At 27.6% G+C, this 21,273-nt stretch overlaps 1 protein-coding gene across 3 annotated transcripts in view; it reads left to right on the plus strand.

The window, feature by feature from the left end:
• The window catches only part of LOC129963884 (kinesin heavy chain-like), a 95,479-nt gene that overhangs the window by 51,594 nt on the left and 22,612 nt on the right, over nt 1-21,273 (plus strand). For all 3 annotated transcript variants that reach the window (XR_008784038.1, XR_008784039.1, XM_056078481.1), the window contains 8 exons: nt 911-1,059; nt 2,713-2,861; nt 4,445-4,707; nt 6,284-6,490; nt 8,296-8,541; nt 12,605-12,700; nt 13,130-13,247; nt 16,399-16,573. Coding sequence is in view for 1 of the 3 variants with exons in the window: in XM_056078481.1 (XP_055934456.1) it covers nt 911-1,059; nt 2,713-2,861; nt 4,445-4,707; nt 6,284-6,490; nt 8,296-8,541; nt 12,605-12,700; nt 13,130-13,247; nt 16,399-16,573 (1,403 nt within the window). In the remaining 2 variants the exon portion in view is untranslated. The remainder of the gene's footprint in view (nt 1-910; nt 1,060-2,712; nt 2,862-4,444; nt 4,708-6,283; nt 6,491-8,295; nt 8,542-12,604; nt 12,701-13,129; nt 13,248-16,398; nt 16,574-21,273) is intronic.

The raw sequence follows: 21,273 nt of genomic DNA on the forward strand, positions 1-21,273 counted from the left end.
AGAATGAAGGAGAAAGTGATATGTCAAGTCTAAAAACATCAACCTTAATGTTCGAAAATAAACTGATTTCGAACTTTTTAGTTCAAGAACAATCATTTAAAGCTGAATTTTTATAAGTATTAAAGCTTGTTGTGTCAGATTCGTCTTTTAATGCTTACAATGATATATCTGAAATTTTTTCACATATGTTCACTGAAAGTGAAATAGCTAAAAGATGTGTATTAGGCTGTACAACTTATTTGTTAAGGATTAGCTCCATGAAACTGATGGCTGCAAAAGTTGCAGAAATTGATGTCCAAATACATGAATTGGCAGTAAATGAATGAATAAATAAATAAATAAAATCTTGCTTTGTAATGCTTTTTAGTTAAATAATCATTAAATGATTTGCATCATGATAACAAAAATGTTTCGTGTTTTATTTTATTCGAGTCCTTAATTTTGTGTGACTTGCAATTTAAGAATTCATGAGAGGTAATATATCCCTCTGTCTTTGAATATGTAAATTTTGTCTTTGCTAAATTCTAGATAATAAATAAAGAGGAATTGTTTTTTTGTATCTAAATTTCAAAATTCTTTTAATATGCTATTATTTCAAATAATGTGGAATTGTAATTTTCTTTCTTTGCTTTTTCCACTCCTTAAATAATATTGCATTATAACTAGCATGTGGATGTTGCTTTCGCATTTCCTCACATCTTAAATATACTTACAGGGCGAAAAAAAAAGGGATTTTTTTTCTAGGTTTGAATGGCAACATTGATACAGAACTGTGTTTAATGCTCTTTCAATTTTAGTTATTTTGTGATTTTTGAAAACAGAAAACAATAATTATCTGTATCTTGGTGTAAAGTTTTTAACCCATCTACACTGAACCGTAAATCTAACATTGCATTTTATTTTTCTCCAGAAAAGTCACATCCCTTACAGAGACAGTAAGCTGACTCGTATATTACAAGAGAGCTTGGGAGGCAATTCTCGTACAACCATTATCATCTGTTGTTCCCCAGCATCTTACAATGAATCGGAAACCAAATCCACACTTGAATTTGGCCGAAGGTAGGTCCCCCCTTTTTTCCCCTCTTCTGCTTTGAGAGAAAGAGATGTCAAGTTAGTTTCAAAGTGTAATAATTTTAAATAATAATTAATTTTTTTTTTGGTTATAGTTGTCAAAATTAAAATGCATGATTTTTTTTTTTTTACGAGAAGTGATTGTGAAAATGTATTAACATTTGACACTAATGACTGAAAGTTTTCTTAAATGTGTATGCTTGTTTGGATCATAAATTGTGATTCTTATATATTTACTATTCCAAATTTTTTACGTAATCAAATCCAAAAAATGCAGTAATTTTTTTTTTTAATATTTTAGAATTAATGTTGCATTTAAGAATTAATTATATAAATTATGTTATGCCAGTAGTAATATAAAATATACTTAAATATTGATAACAAATATTGTGCAGACTATGAAATATTGTTCTCTGTGAAACAAGATGTCTCTAAAGTTTTTTAGTCAGAAAATCGCTAGATGGCTTGCCATGAAAAACAAGATTAGAAGAAAAAGGAAAATTTGTTTTTAAAACTGGAATTTTTTATTTTGATGATTCTTACTGGACATGACATCTTTTCCTTAAAAGTTGAAGGATACATTATTGGCAATCAAAGAAAATCAGTCATTTACTAATTATGGTCAGAAATGGAAGCCACCCACATTTCTATAAATTCCAGGTGGCATGATAATTATATTTAAATTTCTGAACCATATTTAAGAATTTTTTTCAGCCCTGAAACATAATTGTCATATCTCTAGTTTATGGTGGATCACCTGATTGTTATTTATCATACTTCTGTGTTATATAGGTTTCTCAATATATTATTTAAAGAAACTTCACTGTGATTTTGTGAAAAATGTATGTCATTATAATTTGTTAAAACTTCATTTTTAGATCAAATCATGATTGAAGTCTGGTTTTGCGCTCTTTAAATATTTGGAATTGCAGTGAAAAACAAAAATTAACCCTTTTAGGCCAGACGTGCTTGGAAAGAAATGCTCCACATGATGGGAGCTGGCAAATGCTGGTTATCTATTCAGCCTGAAGCATTTTCTTCTATTAAACCACCAAACATGCTTTATATTTTGTAAAAAGTACCATTTGAATAGAAATAAAACTATTTTTAAATTAACACATTTTCAATAATAATAAAATTATTATTTGAAATATTTAATAGGTTTGGCTTTCACACAAGTAATGCAAATGTAACTTTCTTATAGTTATTTTACCATTGATTCATATGGTTTTATCAAATATGCATTTTATTGATCATAAAGGCAGTCTCAATCTATTTTGCAAATCTTGACTTATTGGACTTACTTAACCAAGACGGTCAAAGCAAGGCAGGGAGGTTACTGATATTATCTAATTACATGATGGATACTATATTCATATCAAATCATACTTTTTGCTTTGCTAATAAAATGATTTAAAAACAATTCATTGTATTTATATTTTTAAATTGTTTGAAATTATGGTGAATTTATATTTGGTGTTGCTTTCTAGATCTTTGAAATAGAAGTCTCACATTGTGAAGAACTAGCTTTTAAAATAGAATCAAATATATTTTAAAGTTCAAGTAATTTTGGTACTTCCATAAGATTAGTAAATTAGCTGTAATTAAACTATTTAAAATGTGTTTTTTTTTTACTATTAGAGCTAAGACTATCAAGAACACAGTTACAGTGAATGAAGAATTGACAGCAGAAGAATGGAAGCGGCGATGGGAGAAAGAAAAGGAAAAGGTTGCCAAACTTAAAGGGCAGTTATCTAGGGCAGAAGCAGAACTTAATAGATGGAGAAATGGTAACTATGTGAAATCAGATAATGAATATAATTTAATGCTGTACCTTCTTTTTGGAAATGAAAGAGAAAATAATGACAATTGTCAAATATGCCAAGTTTTAACAGGATTAAATAGTAATTTTGAAATTTAGTAAGAATAAAATAGAAGAAATAAATATTCAACATGTATAATGATCTGATAATTCGATTTTGAATGAATCCAATGGTATAAATAGGAAGTGGTGTCTCCATAAATTAAGAGGTGAATAAATAAAATCTTTAAATATAAGGAGAGAGGGGGGGGAGATTTGCCACTGTCTGAATAATAATTAATGATTTTATTTTTCTGTTTTAGATTTAAATTATCATTAACAGGGTGTGTACCCTAAAAAAATTTACAGTGAAACCTCTTTAGTCTGTTACACATTAGATTATTGTTCTCATCAATGTTTCGTATATGAGTAATCTTTTGAACAACATATTAGAAGGATTTTCTGTTTGTAGTTTGTAATTATGTTAATCGATTGCATAAAATTCAAGTAGGATGAAATTTTAACATTATATTATATAACATTATATATTATTTTTTTGGATTGATTTTGACATCTTTTTTGTTTTTTTATGTATAAAAGATTTGTTTGATCTGGTACTTAAAGTTTCAAAAAAGATTTTACAAGAAAAAAAAAATTCAAAACTTTTATTTTTTAAGGTTTAGATTCTATCATTTTTTAATTTTAGATTCTATCATTTTTTAATGATTCTGTTTTCTTTTTTGTACTTCTTACAGATATTTTTTTAAGTTTGTTTTTTGTACTTCTTACAGATATTTTTTTAAGTTTGTTTCCCATTGAAATCTCTCTATACTTAGGTTTGTACTGATTGACAGTGCAACGTGCATTTAACACATTTAATTTAATTTACAAATAACGCATTTAATTTAAAATGTTCGAAACAATCTACTATATTACAGTATTCATTTTACAGTTTATCTATCATTCATTACTTATATTTTTTAACCTACATTCATTTTAACCATGGTGTAATTCGATCTGAGATGACATTGTCAGCATGAAAGCAGACAGTAAAAGGCTCTAATAGTTATATATATATTTTTAAATTGCTTTTTTTTAAAGGAAAGACATTTATATAGATAAATATGAAAAGTAAAAATATTAAATATAAATACAATACATATTTAATTTTAAAAATTAGCCATAACAACTTTTTACCAGTTCTAATGTTAAATCTTAAAATGAATTGTTAGATAAGTGAGTGGCAGAATGATTCTGCAAAAGTGCGAATAATGAAGATTATATTTTGAATTTAATCATTCATAATTTTAATTTAAATTGCAATGATTGCATAGTGTTTAATGAGTTCATAATTACATATTTAAACTAATTGTAGCACTTATAAACTTACAAAAGATTTCTGAGAACACTTAATTAGTTTTAGATATTCTTATTTCATTTTCTCATTATAGTTAGTGAGTATGAAGACCAGGATAAAGTAATCCTACTACTTAATACATATTAAATATTGGTTTTTACTTTCAAATTTAATATCTGAGCTATTAATTAATCCTAATTAAAACATCTTTTCAGGTGAATCTGTTCCCCAAGATGAGCAACTACTTACAAAAGATCTCGAAGCAAGTACTTTGTCATTGAGTGATACATCTTCAGTGACCAACATTCCTGCCACAATCACTCAGGTATCAGCTGAACCCGTAGGCAATGATGAAAGAGTGAAATTCGAGGAAGAGCGAATCCGATTGTATGCACAGTTAGACGAGAAGGATGATGAAATCGATCGACAAAGCCAACTCATTGAGAAACTGAAAGAGCAAATGCTTGAACAAGAAGAGGTTAGTTGCTAAAAATGAATCAAACCATGGTGATAAATTTTTTAAGCTCAGTTATTTCAATGGTGTAAATAAATTTCAACAAAATGTCAAAAAGTGATTTCTTAACTTTTCAACATATGCATTCATTTTTAGAACATTAACACACATGAAGCCATTTTGCATCTCAAATTGATAAACAATTCATCCTTTAAATTAAATAAATATGTTGTTGATAATATATCACTTATAAATTACATTTCAGATAAAAATACATTTTTTGACAAAGATGAGGAAAATTTTGCTTGTCTCTATTTTTTCATAAATTTTTCTGTAAACGTTATTCTTATTTCATTTTTATAAAATTACCATTTATAACATTTTTGTCACTATAAAAATGAGTTTATTTCATATTTTCTGGTATAATGTGAAACCTGCCTGATATGTTACTATAATGTTTATTTCCTATTACTTCATTTTCCTTTAAACATCTTGGTTTGTGACGATTACTACAGAAACAGATTACCATACAAGGAGTCCATTTCAACTAAGTAGAAGTCCATTCAAGTTTTATTATGTTTGCATGCTTAGTACTAAATTTGTTTTCTTGAAAATACTAAGTTTCCTTGCCATATGTATTTAAAGAACAACACAAAGTAAATGGAAAATTAAATAATTATTTGTATGTATTGTAATCGTGTCATTAAGAAATCTAAAGTAGTAGTGACAAAAAAAAAAGACTTTAACATAGTATGCTCTCGCTGAAAATTATGATCTGCTGGTTAAATCCAGCAGTTTAAATACTGCCATCTATTATTTAAAACAAATTAATAGGTTAAGTGCCTAAACCTATTTTTTTCCATTAATAATTGAATTTAACAATTTTTAGAAGTGGGCCAATTTAAGTGTTCCATGTCATGGGGCATTGCATTGCAAAGCGTCATGAGACTAGAAAAAAAATTTAGAAATAACAAAATACAATTAAGTTGAATAAAAAAAATGGGTGGTAAAATTTAAAAGTGGCAGACTAAGTGATTATAAAAACACATAAAACAGCAGCAAAGGCAAGAAAATTTACTATCAAGGGCTCTTTTGTTGCCTCTATTTGCAAATAATAATAAAAAAAAACTTCTATCATATATCTCTTATTTGAAATTGATCATTCCTATCAAAATTTATTCCTATAATGACTAACATAAACTTAGATATGTGGTGTAGAGGTGGCCTATGGTGAAAGATAATATTCACTAAGTAAATACATCTAATTGTTTTCTGCATGAAAAGGGGTTTGAATAAATTTACAAGTCCATTTTTACATTTTATTTTAAGAATATTTAACATTTTCTTTGAGCTTGCAACTATTTTGTAGAAATATATTGAAGCATTTGATATTATGAATTTGTCCAATATTCCCCTAAAATTCAATATCTTTAAATCAAAGTTTGAAATTCAGATTTGGAATTTAGTGCAATTATTTAGACAATTGTTTATAAATGTTAATTTTTTAATGTATTCTAAAATTAATGGAATTTCAGGAAACTTTGATGAACAGATATTTATTTTCTCATTGATTTTTTTTTTTTTTTTTTTTTTACTTCAGTTGATTGCTTCTATCCGCCGAGATTATGAACTTGTCCAGCAAGAAATGACTCGCATTCAGCAGGAGAACGAATCTGCGAAAGAGGAAGTGAAGGAGGTTCTTCAGGCATTAGAAGAACTTGCAGTCAATTATGATCAGAAATCCCAAGAGGTAGAGACCAAAAATCGTGAATTTGAACAGCTGAGTGAGGAGCACAGCCAGAAATTGGTAATCAATTTTAATTTGACACTTGTGCATTGTCTCTTATGTTTTCATTTTGCAAAAAATATTTATGTGATTGTTATAAGTTCTCAATATCTGTGGGGGGATTTGATACCTTTCTACTCATTCTTATATTAAACAGAAGTATTCTAATTGATAAAAATTTGAATTTTGGAATTCCTTATGTCTAAAATAAGACAATTTTGGAATTATATCTACTCTGTCATGGTAACTGTACAGCATGACATGCTAGGTGGTTGAAATTTGACATATGGTTTTATCATTAGATTTGTAGATCTGTGTCAAATTTTGGGTCACATCCATTATTTGTCTGTCTTTTTATTTTATTGCTAGTCATACAAATTCAGTATATGATCTTGATAGAAAAATTGCAGATTTTTATCAAATTTTGAATTTAATTAGCAAAGTGAAAGAATATATTATGAAATTTAACACTGAATGTGCCTGTTTATTTAAGCATACAAAATTTTTTAGGCGAGAACATTTTTCAATGTATTTTCAGTATATATATGAAACTTTTCACCCTCTGTTAATTTTTTAAAATGGTTTCATGGTTATATGGGTATGTAATAAATAAAATTGAATATTCATTATTTTTATATTTTTTCGAATTCATAAAGAAATTTTCCATTTGCTACAAATGTTTTGAAAATCGAAGGAATTAATTTTTGTGAGGGGGAGGATATGTATTATAATCTTTAGAATCTACTGGCAGGTAGATATGCATTTTGTCAGTTTTTTCAGATATATTCAGATAGTTCTCCTAAAAAATATTCTGCTTACATTAATTAAATACGGAAATAGAAGTCCACATACAAAATTTTTTTAAAAATTCAATTTTTATAAATTTATTTTAATTGATGTTTTAAGAATGAATTATCATTCCCAATTTATTTGTGTCAATGATAAGGTATTAATTTTCTAAGAAAACAGAAATAAGTCATGTTATATTGTTATTTTCATTATATTGATGATTATATTTTTCATATTATGTGATGAAATATATGGAGGAATCTTCCCCATTATTTCCAATACTGCAAATGGATAAAGTAAAAACTTGTGAATAATATTCTCCCTTATTCTGTAAATGGATAAAGTTTAGATATGCAATTGCAATCTAAGGATAGTTTAGCTTTGCATTGAGTTACTTAATGTGTTTATAAAAAAAAAAAATCTTTGAGACCTAATCACATTTATTTTCTTAAAGAAATAAAAATATAAAATGAAAAAGAAATGATTATAAATCATAATTGCTTACAATGAAATACACCATAACTGATTTTAACATGGGGGAAATGTCATTAATTGTATAATTTGTAATATTTCATTTACAAATAATCCTGCAAGAATTTTTAATTACAGTTCCGTTGCTATTGCTAAATTCAAACATAGTTTTTGAAAACTTAAGATAATTATCAAATAAAGCAAGAAAAACGATTGAAGGTGCAAATGAGACTAGAAAGCTTTCTGACCTAATATTGCTTTCTATAAAACAACTATGCAAAAACTAAAGTGAGATAATTAATAAAGTTACCATATTAAAACAAAGAAAGTAATTATTTTTTAAAATTAATTTTAATGTGTTGTAAACTTAATATTATAATAATATTATTTAGATACAAAATATGTTCTTTCCTTATAATAAAAATGGAATATTTTGGTTTATTTATTCATTAAAAAAATATTAGCAACCTGTTTGTCTAAATTCCAAAAGGTTTCCTTAAGTATATGTAAATGCAATCTGGTTGTGTAAGAAATTTTCACAGATACTAATAATGCCTTGTTTTCAGGCCAGCCTAAATAACACTGTGAATGAGTTACAGCAACTTCGTGAGACTACCCTCCACCAGAAGAAGCGTATGACAGAGATGCTCACAAACCTCCTTAAAGACTTGGGGGAAATTGGAATTGTACTTGGGGGAGGTCTGGGTGACACACGAGCTACTGGTGATCTCTCTGGAAAAGTGGATGAAGAATTCACTGTTGTCAGATTGTACATCAGTAAAATGAAGTCAGAGGTCAAGGCTTTGTCACAAGTAAGAATCTTGAATCTGCTCTGATCAAATTGTGTTTATGATTAATGGAAATCTTGAAAGCATCCTCACTTCCACGAAAAATCTTTGCTTTCTTTTTAGCCATTACTATTAAATGTCCCATATTAGTTTTACAATTTATCAGCATTAACACATGTATTCTTCTTTCTTTTATTCTGCTACGTCTCAAAATTACTTTTTTATTTTTAATTGTATAAGAATGGGGTTTTGCATGTATTGTTTATATTGTGTGTAACAAAAATAAGTTGGTGTATTTTACTAAGACTTCATCAAAATGTCCTTCAAATTATTTTCATCATTAAGATTTTAGTTCTTAGAAGTCATTATTAAATCAAGAAAAGAATATACTAGAGGTGTCTCAATTATTTAAACAGTCATTTGCAATTTCTACTGGAAATTTTCATGATATTCCAAACCCATTTGACATAAAACAATTAACACAATTTACAATACAATTGTATGAGTAATTGTTAAAATGAAGATTCTTGCAACTATAAGCATTGCATTTTGAGAAATCAGAATGATTCTTGTCCCTTGATAAAAAATGATTGATGTTAACATTTTATAATTTCTCTTTAACCTTAAAGCATATTAAGATAACTAAAAGAGCATGTTTCTTTCTTTCTTTCTTTATTGATTTGAAGGATGATTCTAAATATTGATATTAACCATCTCTACAATTGCCAGAAAATGACTGCATACAAATGCACAATAAACATTCAAGAGCCAATAAAAGTGCACTATAGTGACTATTTTTATTTAAGGTATTTCTTGAAAATTTTTTTAATAATAATGTAAAATGACACAAAGAGTTATTAGAAAAAGTTTGCATACGGGTACAAATTAAAAGGATATTTGCAAACTAGCCTCCATGAACTTGTATGAAATCAACTGCATTTATTTTTTGTTACTTATTCATTTGTCACTTATTATGTTCAGTTACTCATTCATTATATTTAACTCTGATGACAATACAACAAATAGAATAAAAAACATCATTTTGTTGATATGATGCAAATTACAAATAAGTATTTTATTTTGTTTTATAAAGTAAATTTAAAATTGTATTTTGAAAATTTTTGAAAGATAGAGTAGTATTGTGTTTGACTTTAAATGGATTCGAAAGGTAAAAAGATTATTTTGACTGAAAGGAAAATCATCTTATGACTAAGGAATGAAAATAAAACACTTCAAGCAATTGGAAAGATAGTTAGAAGAATTTATTCTTTCAGAAGCACCAATTTTAACCTTTATTATTAGTTAATTGAACAAGCAATTATAGCAATTTATGATCTTAAATTCTGGTGAAGTTTCCAAATTATAGAGGTTTAATTTCGGTTTTAGAAAGTGACATTTCAATTTATTTTTGATTAATCATTAAAAATTCTCTTTCAACCCTTTTTGTATATTTCAGTATTATATATATTTAAAAAAAATCTTCTTTCTAATGCAGCCCAATAGATCAACATGTTATATCACACTTCTGAGAGGCCTTACATGGAATAACATTATTTCCGTGTTTGCAAAATGGAAGTACTATAATGTCAAAAATTCTACATTGGAATTTTCACCATGTTTTTGATGCCATCCTTCCTGAAAAGCAAATATCTGATGAGTTGAAAAATAAGCAATGTAACCTCACATACTAAAATTATGGATTTCTATTTAAATCTTTAATGAAATCTATCAAAGGGAAGTTTATCTACTTTTCTGCATGTGAACACATGGTCAATGTTTTTAAATTTGCTTTGTGATTTTATCTCCAGAATTTTTTTATTATTTGTACAAAATTTTTGCAACTCCACTAATATGGGAAGAAGTGTCTGTTAAAGATTGCATATCGATATCCAGATTTTTTGAAAAACTCAATTTAGAGAGATTTATAGAAAAAGTACATATATTATTTATCGTACATATATTAATATAAATTCTAATAATTTTGTTTGACAATTTGAAATGTTTTCTGTATAATTGTTATTTTGAAAAAATTGAGGGATATCCGATATCCCAAGTCACATGTCAGCATTGATTTTTTTTCCATGAGAAAAAGCTGCCATTAACTCCACCACCCCCATTTTTATAGATGTATAGCCCTTTTCTCTTTCATTCTACCTCTGGACTAACATGATACCAATTCCAAAGCTAATGGTGTATGTGGGAGCTATTTTGTCAAAATAACTTGATATGGCTCAGAATTAAAAGCTGATTTTAGATGGTTGAAAATCTTCTTTTATGGTTGAATCTGCACAGACTTCAAATTGTTCTTTAACTGTTTGAGCGCTAAAGAAGTATGTCTTCAGCACTCTTTTCTTATTATCTTGCATGTGTTCTAAAAGTGTGGAATAAAATGCATATTTATTTATGCTTTTGGAGAATAATAGAAATGTTTGTATTTAACTCTAATTATTATATAAAAAGTAATTTTTATCAACAAAAATATTTTTTTTAATCCTCACTTATTACAAGATAATTTTGCTGTACAAATTTCCAATTCCATTGCTATTTTTTTTATTGCTTACCTACCTTATTTACAGTTGCAAGTGATGTAAGCAATAAAACCACCTGCAATTTTTCTGAAGAAAATTTTTTACTCTTTGTAGTGTAACTATTCCTTCTCTATAACAGTAATGCTCAAAGTAGATTGTAGTCTTATTAAAAACTACAATTAATATGAATATAACTGCTCTCAATTAAATTAATTAATAGCAGTGCGATCACACCTTCTATGAATCTTTGGCATTATATCAGAGAAGCTTCACCTCTCTCCAGTAATTAGGGAATATGTCAGAATGTTTCAGGTGACACATCTCATCAGCTTCTTTTTCTATCGTACCATGTCTTACAAAAACAAAAACACACATTTTATTTATTAATATTCAAAGTTATTTTAAAATACTAGATGTTAAATATTGTCCTACATTATAATTTGGAATTAATTTAATATAAAGATGCTAGAATTAATATATTTTCCCATTTTTCTGATATCTTTTCATTGAATTAGGAATTATCTGACATTATGCTTATATTTTCATTAAGCATTTTTTTTTTTTTTAGTGCTTTACTTTTCTTAGTATTAGAAATGTGTCAATGTTATTGCCAATGTTTTTTTGGGATTTATTCTTAATATTTTATTCTTCTTCTTCTTAAAGCAAATTGCTTTAGATAATATTAAATACATTTAACTTAAATTTATTCTATATGTTATACAAGTTCATATTTCTTTTTTTTTTGTGTTCTTTAAAAAAAATATTTTAGAAAAGAAATGTCAATTTTTTTTCTTAAATAATTTGATATACTGATTATTTCAGAAACATGAAACCCTCATTTTCTGGTGGTTTTACCCTGCAGAAGTGATATACATTAAATAAGTGCATTCAATAGTTCTTTGTTAGTTCTTGTCTTTTGTTGGATGATTTGTATTCTGCATTTGTTATTTTCCTCGTGTAATTTTGATCTGCGTTATTTTAATTCAAAACTTTTGTATTTATCATTTATTTGACTGATTGAATTTTGAAGTGTATCTGTGGTAGTTACGTTTCTTAATTCTAATTAATAAAAATTTATTGTATTGTTAAATAAAATGTAAATATTTCTTCTATCTTTCATCTCATCTGATTTTGCTAAAGTCAGCCTTCTGCCAAATTTATGATTTCGTGTGGAGGGTTTCTGTGTTTGAGAATAGAGTATATGAAACAGATGAAAATTTATAAAATTCATTCATTCCATTTTTTTTATCCAAATAATTTTTTATGCAATAAAAAGAGAAATTTAGTGAAAAGAGCCAAATTTTCACTTTTTCTCTATGATACAAAAGGATTAAACATTCTGCCAATGTGAAGGCAGAAGGTTAATATGGTTGGTAGGCTAAAGGCAATTAATTGAATTTGCCAATTATGTTTACATATTATGTATAATCCTTTTGTATCATATAATAATATATAATAATTAATAAGCATAGTATGTATGTATGTGTGATCTTAGATTATTAGAGAACATCTAGTCATCAAAACCACTTGTGTTTATAAGTACATTTTACTTTTTATAGCGTTGTAGTCAGCTAGAGAGTTTTCAGATTGATAGCAATAGAAAAGTAGAGAGTTACGAAAAAGATCTTGCTGAGTGTCGTCTTCTTATTAGTCAAGTGAGTAGTTTTCTGATACATTTTATTTGGAATTAGGAACTAAATTTGTTCTAAACTCAAATTTGAAATAAATGCTGTACACAATAAACAAAGCATATGTAAGATAATTGAAATTATATTGCTTTAATATCCAATAATTTTGCAGAATCGTGAATATGAGGTTATGTCTATTCAGTTGAAATAAAATTAAATAAAACCAATATTCCTGGTAAAATATTCTTGGTGGTGTTTGTTTAAGGCGAGTATATGCAATATATTTCCAAAATGTGAAATTGTAACAAAAAAGTATGAAATTAAGTATATCTGCTGTCTGTAGCATCCTTAAATAATATAAATTTTCGTCAATAATTTTTGTATTGAGTTCATTAGCATTTAGTTAATGAAAATTTTAAAAAATCTGTGAATGTATTGATTAAAATATATTTCCAGTATGAAGCGAAGATGAAGTCTCTGCAAGAGACGATCCGAGACAATGAAAATAAAAAGCGAAGTTTGGAGGAAGAGGTGGATGCTTTGACAGAAGAATGTGCTAAACTGAAATCTGCAAGTGTGTATTGCCACATGGTTTTTTTTAAAGGAGAATTTTGTATATAGCAAGCACTATAAGTATATATGTATTCAAATTAAACTACGATATTTTCAAAATTTAATCATCAATTAATTGAATACTTAATTAAAAGTTTGGATCCTTTTTCCATTTATTAATGAAGGCAAGAAAAAAATTGATTTCAATATTCCAAAATAAAAAGTTTTTAAAAAATTTAATTATTGTACTAAGTAATAAAACATTATCGAAAATCTAGTTGTCAAAAAAATAAAAGTGTGTGGTGCTGAAAACAGGGATAAAGCAACAATGAATATCTTAAGAAAGAAAATCAATTGAATATTAATATGTTGTGAATTGGATAAAAATGTAAGTTAACTTGAAATTTTTTTAACAGTGCTTCACACTTTTACATTTTGATTATGAGCCCCCATTTCTTTTATAACCTGAATAGAATAGCCAACATTTGATATCTGAATGTAAATGTATTTTGATTTTTAGATATAATTTTTTTTAAAAACAATTCCTTCTACTCTGCATTTTTTGTGATCATAAATGAAAGTGAATAATTATTTGAAGCCCTGTGTCTATATAAGAGCTTTATTGCTGTACAATATATTCATTTGAAAAAACAATTAAAAAAATGTTAACTTAAAATTTTTTTTTTTTAATTTGCTTTTATGGCTTTCCCTATCTATATTTATAAAATGCTATTGTATATAATACATAAATCACACTGATTACTTATTGTCGAATGGCAACAACCAACTTTGAACAAAGCATCTTACAAATTTTAAATTGTTTCATTGAATGATCGTATGGTTTCATTGAATCCAATATTTCATTTAGCTAATTAATATTATTAGAAATTTTTCTGAACTTTTTCTCTATATCACATTACATTAAGTCACATGAAAGAAAATATAAAAGAAATAGGTTTTAAACAAAATTTAATAGAGCTCAAAAATATGCTTAACCCTTGCCATATTATAATCTTCATGATTTGCTTACAGAAATTGATGCTCATGTTGTCATTTTTAGTCATATAAAATAAAACAATGAAATGTTTTTTTAATGCAATCCATATTAATCATGGTGTTGTTGTTTCTGATCCCAGGTGGTATAGCTGCACTATACCACCTTCATGAAACAAAAGATCACTAAAAAGTCTAAAAATAAAAGCAGATTCCTTTTAATCTTAAAAATAGTAATATTCAAACATTTAAGAATATGATTGGGGTTAGGCTTGTTCTGCCTTGCACCAAGGACATTCAGCTGAGATCTTCCGGCCATGTTGGAAGGTAAGGGGTTTGGTGTGTCTACACAAAAAGCGAGCGAGAGCTGTTTGCTGTTCCTAGAAATATCGATACGGTGACACCAACCAGGACTTTTATCAAAGTACTAAGGGTTGAGCAGATGGGACCCTCCAAAGCACCTCCATCTTTTTGATAAAGGAAATTTCAAAATAGGTTAGAGTTGGGTCACCATGAAATATATCAGCTTTGGCTGTCTTGGTAAGTGTAGAATAGAATGCTCTGCAGAGAGTTTGGCAATAAGGTCTAAGATATTCATGCTAGTCTTGTCCCCACTTACGTCCAATGAGAATAGTGCTGTATAGGGGCACGACAGTCCGTTTTAAATCCAAATGTCCCTGAAGACAAGTTCAGTGGATGTGTCGATATATTGAAGCCCTTTCTTATAAATTGCAATAAGTTCGGACCTGAAAACAGAACAGTTGTCAGGATTTCTAATCAAAATATCAGTAGCTCTTTCAGGAGTCTCTATGTGCATGCCGCTACCAGAAATGCCACCATCTCCTTTAATCAATAATCATTGCAAGCATGAAAAGTCAATAATTTTTGGGGAACAAACTAGTCGTTAAAAGGAGCAATTATTATTATTATTTATTAAAAATGTATAGTTATTTATTAATGTATTATTTTTGCAACTTTTTGGGAATTAGAAAGAAATCTTTGCTGCTGTTTTTTATTTGAAAATTGTTATGGTGGATGTATTCATTTTCAGAACCAGTTTTTTTTTTTTAAATTTTTTAATTTCTTCAACTATTGTAGCCCCATCAGTTACAATTTAGCGAAATTAGCTCAGGGTTGCCACACCACCAGGAAAACAGAGGGAACAAATAAAAAAATTCCCACCTCTGGTTTTAGCTCCTCACTGTGCTTCCTCCAAATTGTCATGCTTTCCCAAAAAATTCCATATTTCAACATATCACGTCCAGGGTACACCACAATATACAGTAGGTGCATGACAATTCCATTAATGAAGCAGGAGTTGATTTTTTTATGGAATTTTAAATACATATATGGACACGGACATTTTAAACTACAACACAAGCACAACATAATACATAGACAAGAGAATACATGTTGCCGCTTCAGCATCACTGTTACATTCAGTTAGGGAAGACACATTTTCCCTTTTTTCCACCAGAGGGAATTAAAATCTAACATACATATATCATTATTAGATAATATATCATTAAATAATAGGTGATATCCACCTCATTATTATGATTGTGCATTTTATAAAGTATATAGTAGCTGTCTAGCTTGATTATCTTAAACCATCTGAAAGACAAATACTTTTAAGTGAAGACATGAAATGCTAATGTTTTGTAGTAGGCTGGAATTAAAGTTTTAGAAATTTTGATATTTTCATTTCATCTTCATACTGTGCTTGCAGAATATAACATATTATGGATATTGGCTGTGAAATATTTTCTCAGCTCCCTTACTTATTAAATCTCTCCTGTGATGATTTACAATTAAAATTTTTTTTTTTCTGGTGAAATAATGGTGTGTGAAATAAGATGTCAATTCCCCAGATAACATTGGTTCTTTGATATGGAAATTAAAAAAAAAAAAAAAAAACCTACCTTCTTTTATCATGTTGACTATTTCACTTTGACTATAGTACAATTGACTATTATGCTTGGTATAATCCAAGGCAAGAAAATTAATTAACGATAAAGTATTTTATTTTTCTGCATCCTGTATTCTTATAAATGACAAACAAGTTTTATTTTTAAGGTAATTTATATTTATGAATGGCTAAGGAAATGTTTCTACCATGTCTAATTTTTGTTTTTCTACAAGACTTCTATTTTATTTAAAATTGGTTATATTCATTGCAGAAGAGATGCACATTATGGCTTCCCGAGAGAAAGAAAAAGAGAAGGATAGTGCAGAAAAAATGAAAGAAGCTCTTGAGCAACAAATTGAGAAACATCGAGAAGCACACCAGAAACAGTTAGCACAACTTAGGGATGAGATTGCAGAGAAGCAAGCTCATATCGACCAGCTTAAGGAGTGAGTAGTAATTCATAGAGTAAATTATTATATATATACCTTTGTGAAACAATTTTTTTTTTTTTTTTTTTTTTTGAATTTCTCAAAATCCACAATTGTTTCTTCTGCTTATTCATGTGTAATTTAGGCAGGTGAGATTAAAGTGGCAGATACTAATGACTTGTTTTCAAGTAATTTAACTAATTCCTTAAGCTTTGAAATAATTCAGTTCAAATCAAATTATTTAAAAAATGTTAAGTCAAAGGTTTTTTTCAGTCAGTTGAATTTTTATTTTACAATAGAATTTATTTACAAAGACATTGCCATAAAAATTGAACTAAATAAATGAAAGAAAAAAATTACAAAAGTTTTAGTGCATCTGTTTGCATACTTCGTTTACAGTAAACTCCTACCCTAGACACTATAATCAAACAGATAAATTTCGGTATTCAAAACAAAAACATCAAATACATTTCAAAGTAAATTACAATTAACAGGATAGGATAAAAGAATTTTTTGTAATCAAATATTCATAAATGACAAAGGTACTTCTGCAGTTTTACCACTTCTTGCAGTCAAAGTTTCATCATGATTGGTATTGATATAATTTTTGCAGTTAATAATAGTATTTTTCTTTATTATTTCTGTCCACTATATATCTTATCTTCAAAGAATCAATCCGTTTAGCAGGAAGTATATCTTCACCAATTGATATTTTGAAATTGCACTACTTTGAGTCACTACATTTTTATTTGCATAAATTTCAAGAACTTAAGTCATTGTCCAGAGTAAAATCTTTTTAGCATCTTCTTCCATTAAGATCATATCTCCAGATTTTAATAATTTTTCGACTTTTGTAATAATTTCCCTTTTTATGTGGTTGCAATAAAACCCATAAATATGTATGAGGAAACCTTTTTCTTAAATGTTTTCTGATGTTCTGTTGACACTTTCAACGCCTTGTAATATCAATGCTATCAAGTTTATCGAAATCCGGTATTCTCACCGTAAAAATATCTTATACATTCATCGATAGAGTGTGAGGGATGAGATCGTTAGAATCTTTTGATGAAGATGAACAAGGCCTTGAATTTATGTTATATTAGGCCTTGTGATGACTGTTACACAATCATATAGGATATTGACCATCTCTTCATAACACAAACAGGCATTCACTAAAATTCTTCAAAGAAGTTTCTTGCCATCTGTACTATTTGCTCTCAAAAGCCACCCCATCAAGGAACAAGTGAGGGGAGTTAAGACAGCTCATTATTCTTTGGATAGAAGTTTTTTGCTGGTAAATTCTATTTGAATCTCGATTTTCATTTTTCCACCTAGGAAATTTCAATTATTTCCAATTTTTTTTAGAAATTCTTCTTGATATCTGACATTAAACCAATTTTTTTTCCCTTGAAATTTTAAAATTACATATATCTTTTCTAACGATTTGGTTCTTTCAATGATAAATTACCTCTTGAATTGCAGGAAGCATCAAAGACTGATTGGACATTTGTTATGGAATTGGGATTAAATTCTCCTCATTTGGAAAGATAATAATACTTAGAACCTTCAAAAGACTCTCTAAAACCTTCTTATAGTCATTTTTTAGAAACGGGATCATAGGCTTCAAAATGATTATTTTTAAGTAGCTTCTTGCTAGGATAAATGAGTCTTTTTCCAGTCATAAGTGAAAAGATATGTGGAAAACTTTTTGTCAACATCAAATTTTGGCTTTCTCATATACTCCAAATTTCCTTTGGAAAGGTTCTTAGCATAATCAGCTACTAATAACAACTTTATCAGTAGTGAATTTTGCCAATGTCAATGAGTTGGATACCTTTATTCTGTAATTCCATGTCCATGAACCTTCTTGTATGCAAGAAATGTGTTCACACATAAGCTGTTGGTCTAGAATTTGCACATTAAAAGAATTATTTTTTCTTTAAGTTACTCACTGAGGATTTATAGCATTTATGTTGCTTCATGAAATTAACACCACCAAACATCATAAGTGTTAAATTTTCATTTTATTCTATTGAAGTTTTCATTTGGTTAATTATAGATTTTAGATTATATAACCTCTGAAATCCTGTATCAAATAATTCTCTAACAATTTTTCTCTTCTCACTAACCTAAATTTGTACAAATAATTTTTGCAAAAAGGTTTCTGATTGATTTTGATTTGCTAACATTACATTTTCACCTAGGTGAGTTCTCTGTAGTGCAAGTATTTGGTAACTTCAAGACACATTATATATCCATGAAACAACCAATGTTTTTTCTTACATATCAAAAATTGGACATTGGTCTTACTTATTCAAGAATTGTGCCCGACCTTTAAAACATAATAAACAAGCCTTAAATTTCATACTTTTTTTTTTTTTTCCCCTTTCAAAAGACATTTGTTGATCTTTAAAACAGATTTGAGGACTGTGAGCTTTACCTGGAATATATGCGACTTCTAATTTTTGGCTCCCTAAATTATATCATTAGCCATCAGAAAGTACATTGTGACTTTTTAATTTTTGTTTTTGATTCAAAGATTCATTTAATTTCAATCCAGATTTTTCTAAAGGAGTCCTTTCTTCTCCTCTCATTGAAAAAAACATTGATAACTCTGATAATTTATTGCTATAACAGTTTTTGTTCTCTTCATTATTAATCGCCTGATTTTATAATCAGATTCTTAATGGCCGAACATGATTCTGCTGGCAAAAACAGCATTACAGCATATTTCACAGTGGTTATCTCAATTGATTTTAGTGATCTTGAATGCAACTTCAGTTTATCATAAAGTGGTATGAATTATAAAACTGAGCCATTTGCTCATATCTTCGACAAATTTTTCCAAATTTAATTTTGGGTAGTTTTATTGATTACACTACTTGAAATAATATTGTTGACATTGTGAATGTTATTAAGGCCATGACTGGAAGCAAGTTCAGATCTTCTTTCAACAGTTTTGTCACTGTTAATTTTCTTTCTATACTGACAACTTTAGATTAATAAATTATGATTTTTTTTCCATTATTCTCTTCACATGCAAGTAATTCATAATCATATTCAGTTTTATCTGTCATTAGAGCATTAACCTATGGATCAAATGCTTTAAAAATCTTTCTTGGTATTCAATAAAATTCTCAAGAGATGAGCTTAAATTTTCTATACGATCTTCAATTAAATCGGAAGAAAATACGGTTTCAAATTTATTGAAGATTGTAGTGGCTTTTCCACATAGAGAATAAAATTTCTTTTTAAATTTTCCTACTTAGTCTGAGATTGATATTAAAAATAAAATTCAATATGTTATTGCCCAAATGATGGCTCAATTCCCTCTAACTGCTCCAAAACAATCAGGTCAGGATCTCTACATCATTTGTGTTAGAGGGTAATTATTCATGGTTTTGTTGTACTTTTTTTTCAAGCATGCAAATTTTCAAATATTGATATTATTTATTATTTATAATTCAAACACAACTCTGAAATAGATGGAAGAGTACATGTATCAGACTGTTTTGCCTTTCAAACAATTTACATGATTACTATTAATTTTGAATAAAACTGTGGTGCATCTTTACTCTCCTATAATTTACGTAACTCACAAAATTATGTTAATTAAACAGTATTTAATGTACATTTTGTTGCAATAAAATTGTAACAAAATTTATCATTATTAATGGCTTTATGTGATAATATGTTAAGTGATTCACCAAAATTATACAGCTAGAGCTGAACATAATTTAATGTGTTTAATGATAGGGTTTTATTTATCTTAACTCCAACTTAAATGAAATAACATATTAATGCATAAATATTGCTAAAAAGTCTTTGAGTGAATTTGTCTAGAAAATGATTTTATGTAGCTAAAATTGCTTTATTTGTTGAATAGTTTCAAGTAGATATGAGTGTATGTATGAGTAGTAAAAATTTACTTTTTAAAAATGATGCATGTTTGAAAAGGATTGCAGAAAAATATGTATATAGAATAAAACTTTTGGAAAATGAATTTTGAATGAAGGAGATCTTTATCATTTTTTATAATTTATTTATTTTTACTTTCTAATACTTGAAGTGTTTTTATCATTAAAAATTCAAAATCAAAATATTTATGAATTTTCATACTTGACATCCTTTTGACATATGAATTTTCATTTTTATGAATCACATTTTCACATTTCCTACCTCTTCAAATTCTAACCAAAACATTTTTGAAATGGGACTGTCTTTCTGTGAATATATTCCCAAAACACAACAAACTGAAAAGATGAAATTTATATGTCTTAAAACAATTGATGTAAATTTTTCTGTCAAATTTTAAATTAAATTCGTCAATGGAAAGTTTATCTGTGCATATAATTATAATCTATGTATTTGTTTATTATCATAAAGAAGGATTTCAATATATCACCATGAAATCAAAATTGTAGATCAGTATCAAATTTTGGACCCAATTAGTCAAGCAGAAGCGATTCAAAGAGTACGCTTGATTTATTTGATGATGCTAATTGTAAAATGCACCATATAATGGATATGCGTGAAAAAGTTGAAACTTGAGCATTCCATTCTGTCAGCAAAAAGGAATTTTTGCAAATAAATTTTGGAAAAAGTATATTTTTGCTTTTATTTTTTTTATACAATAACTTTTTGTTAATAAAACCAAATTTTTTCAAAGCTCTTGGTAAAATTATTTATTTTTAACTTGTTTTTTGGCTTTTAATTGT

Source organism: Argiope bruennichi, chromosome 1, assembly GCF_947563725.1.
Source record: "Argiope bruennichi chromosome 1, qqArgBrue1.1, whole genome shotgun sequence".
Lineage (NCBI taxonomy): Eukaryota > Metazoa > Arthropoda > Arachnida > Araneae > Araneidae > Argiope > Argiope bruennichi.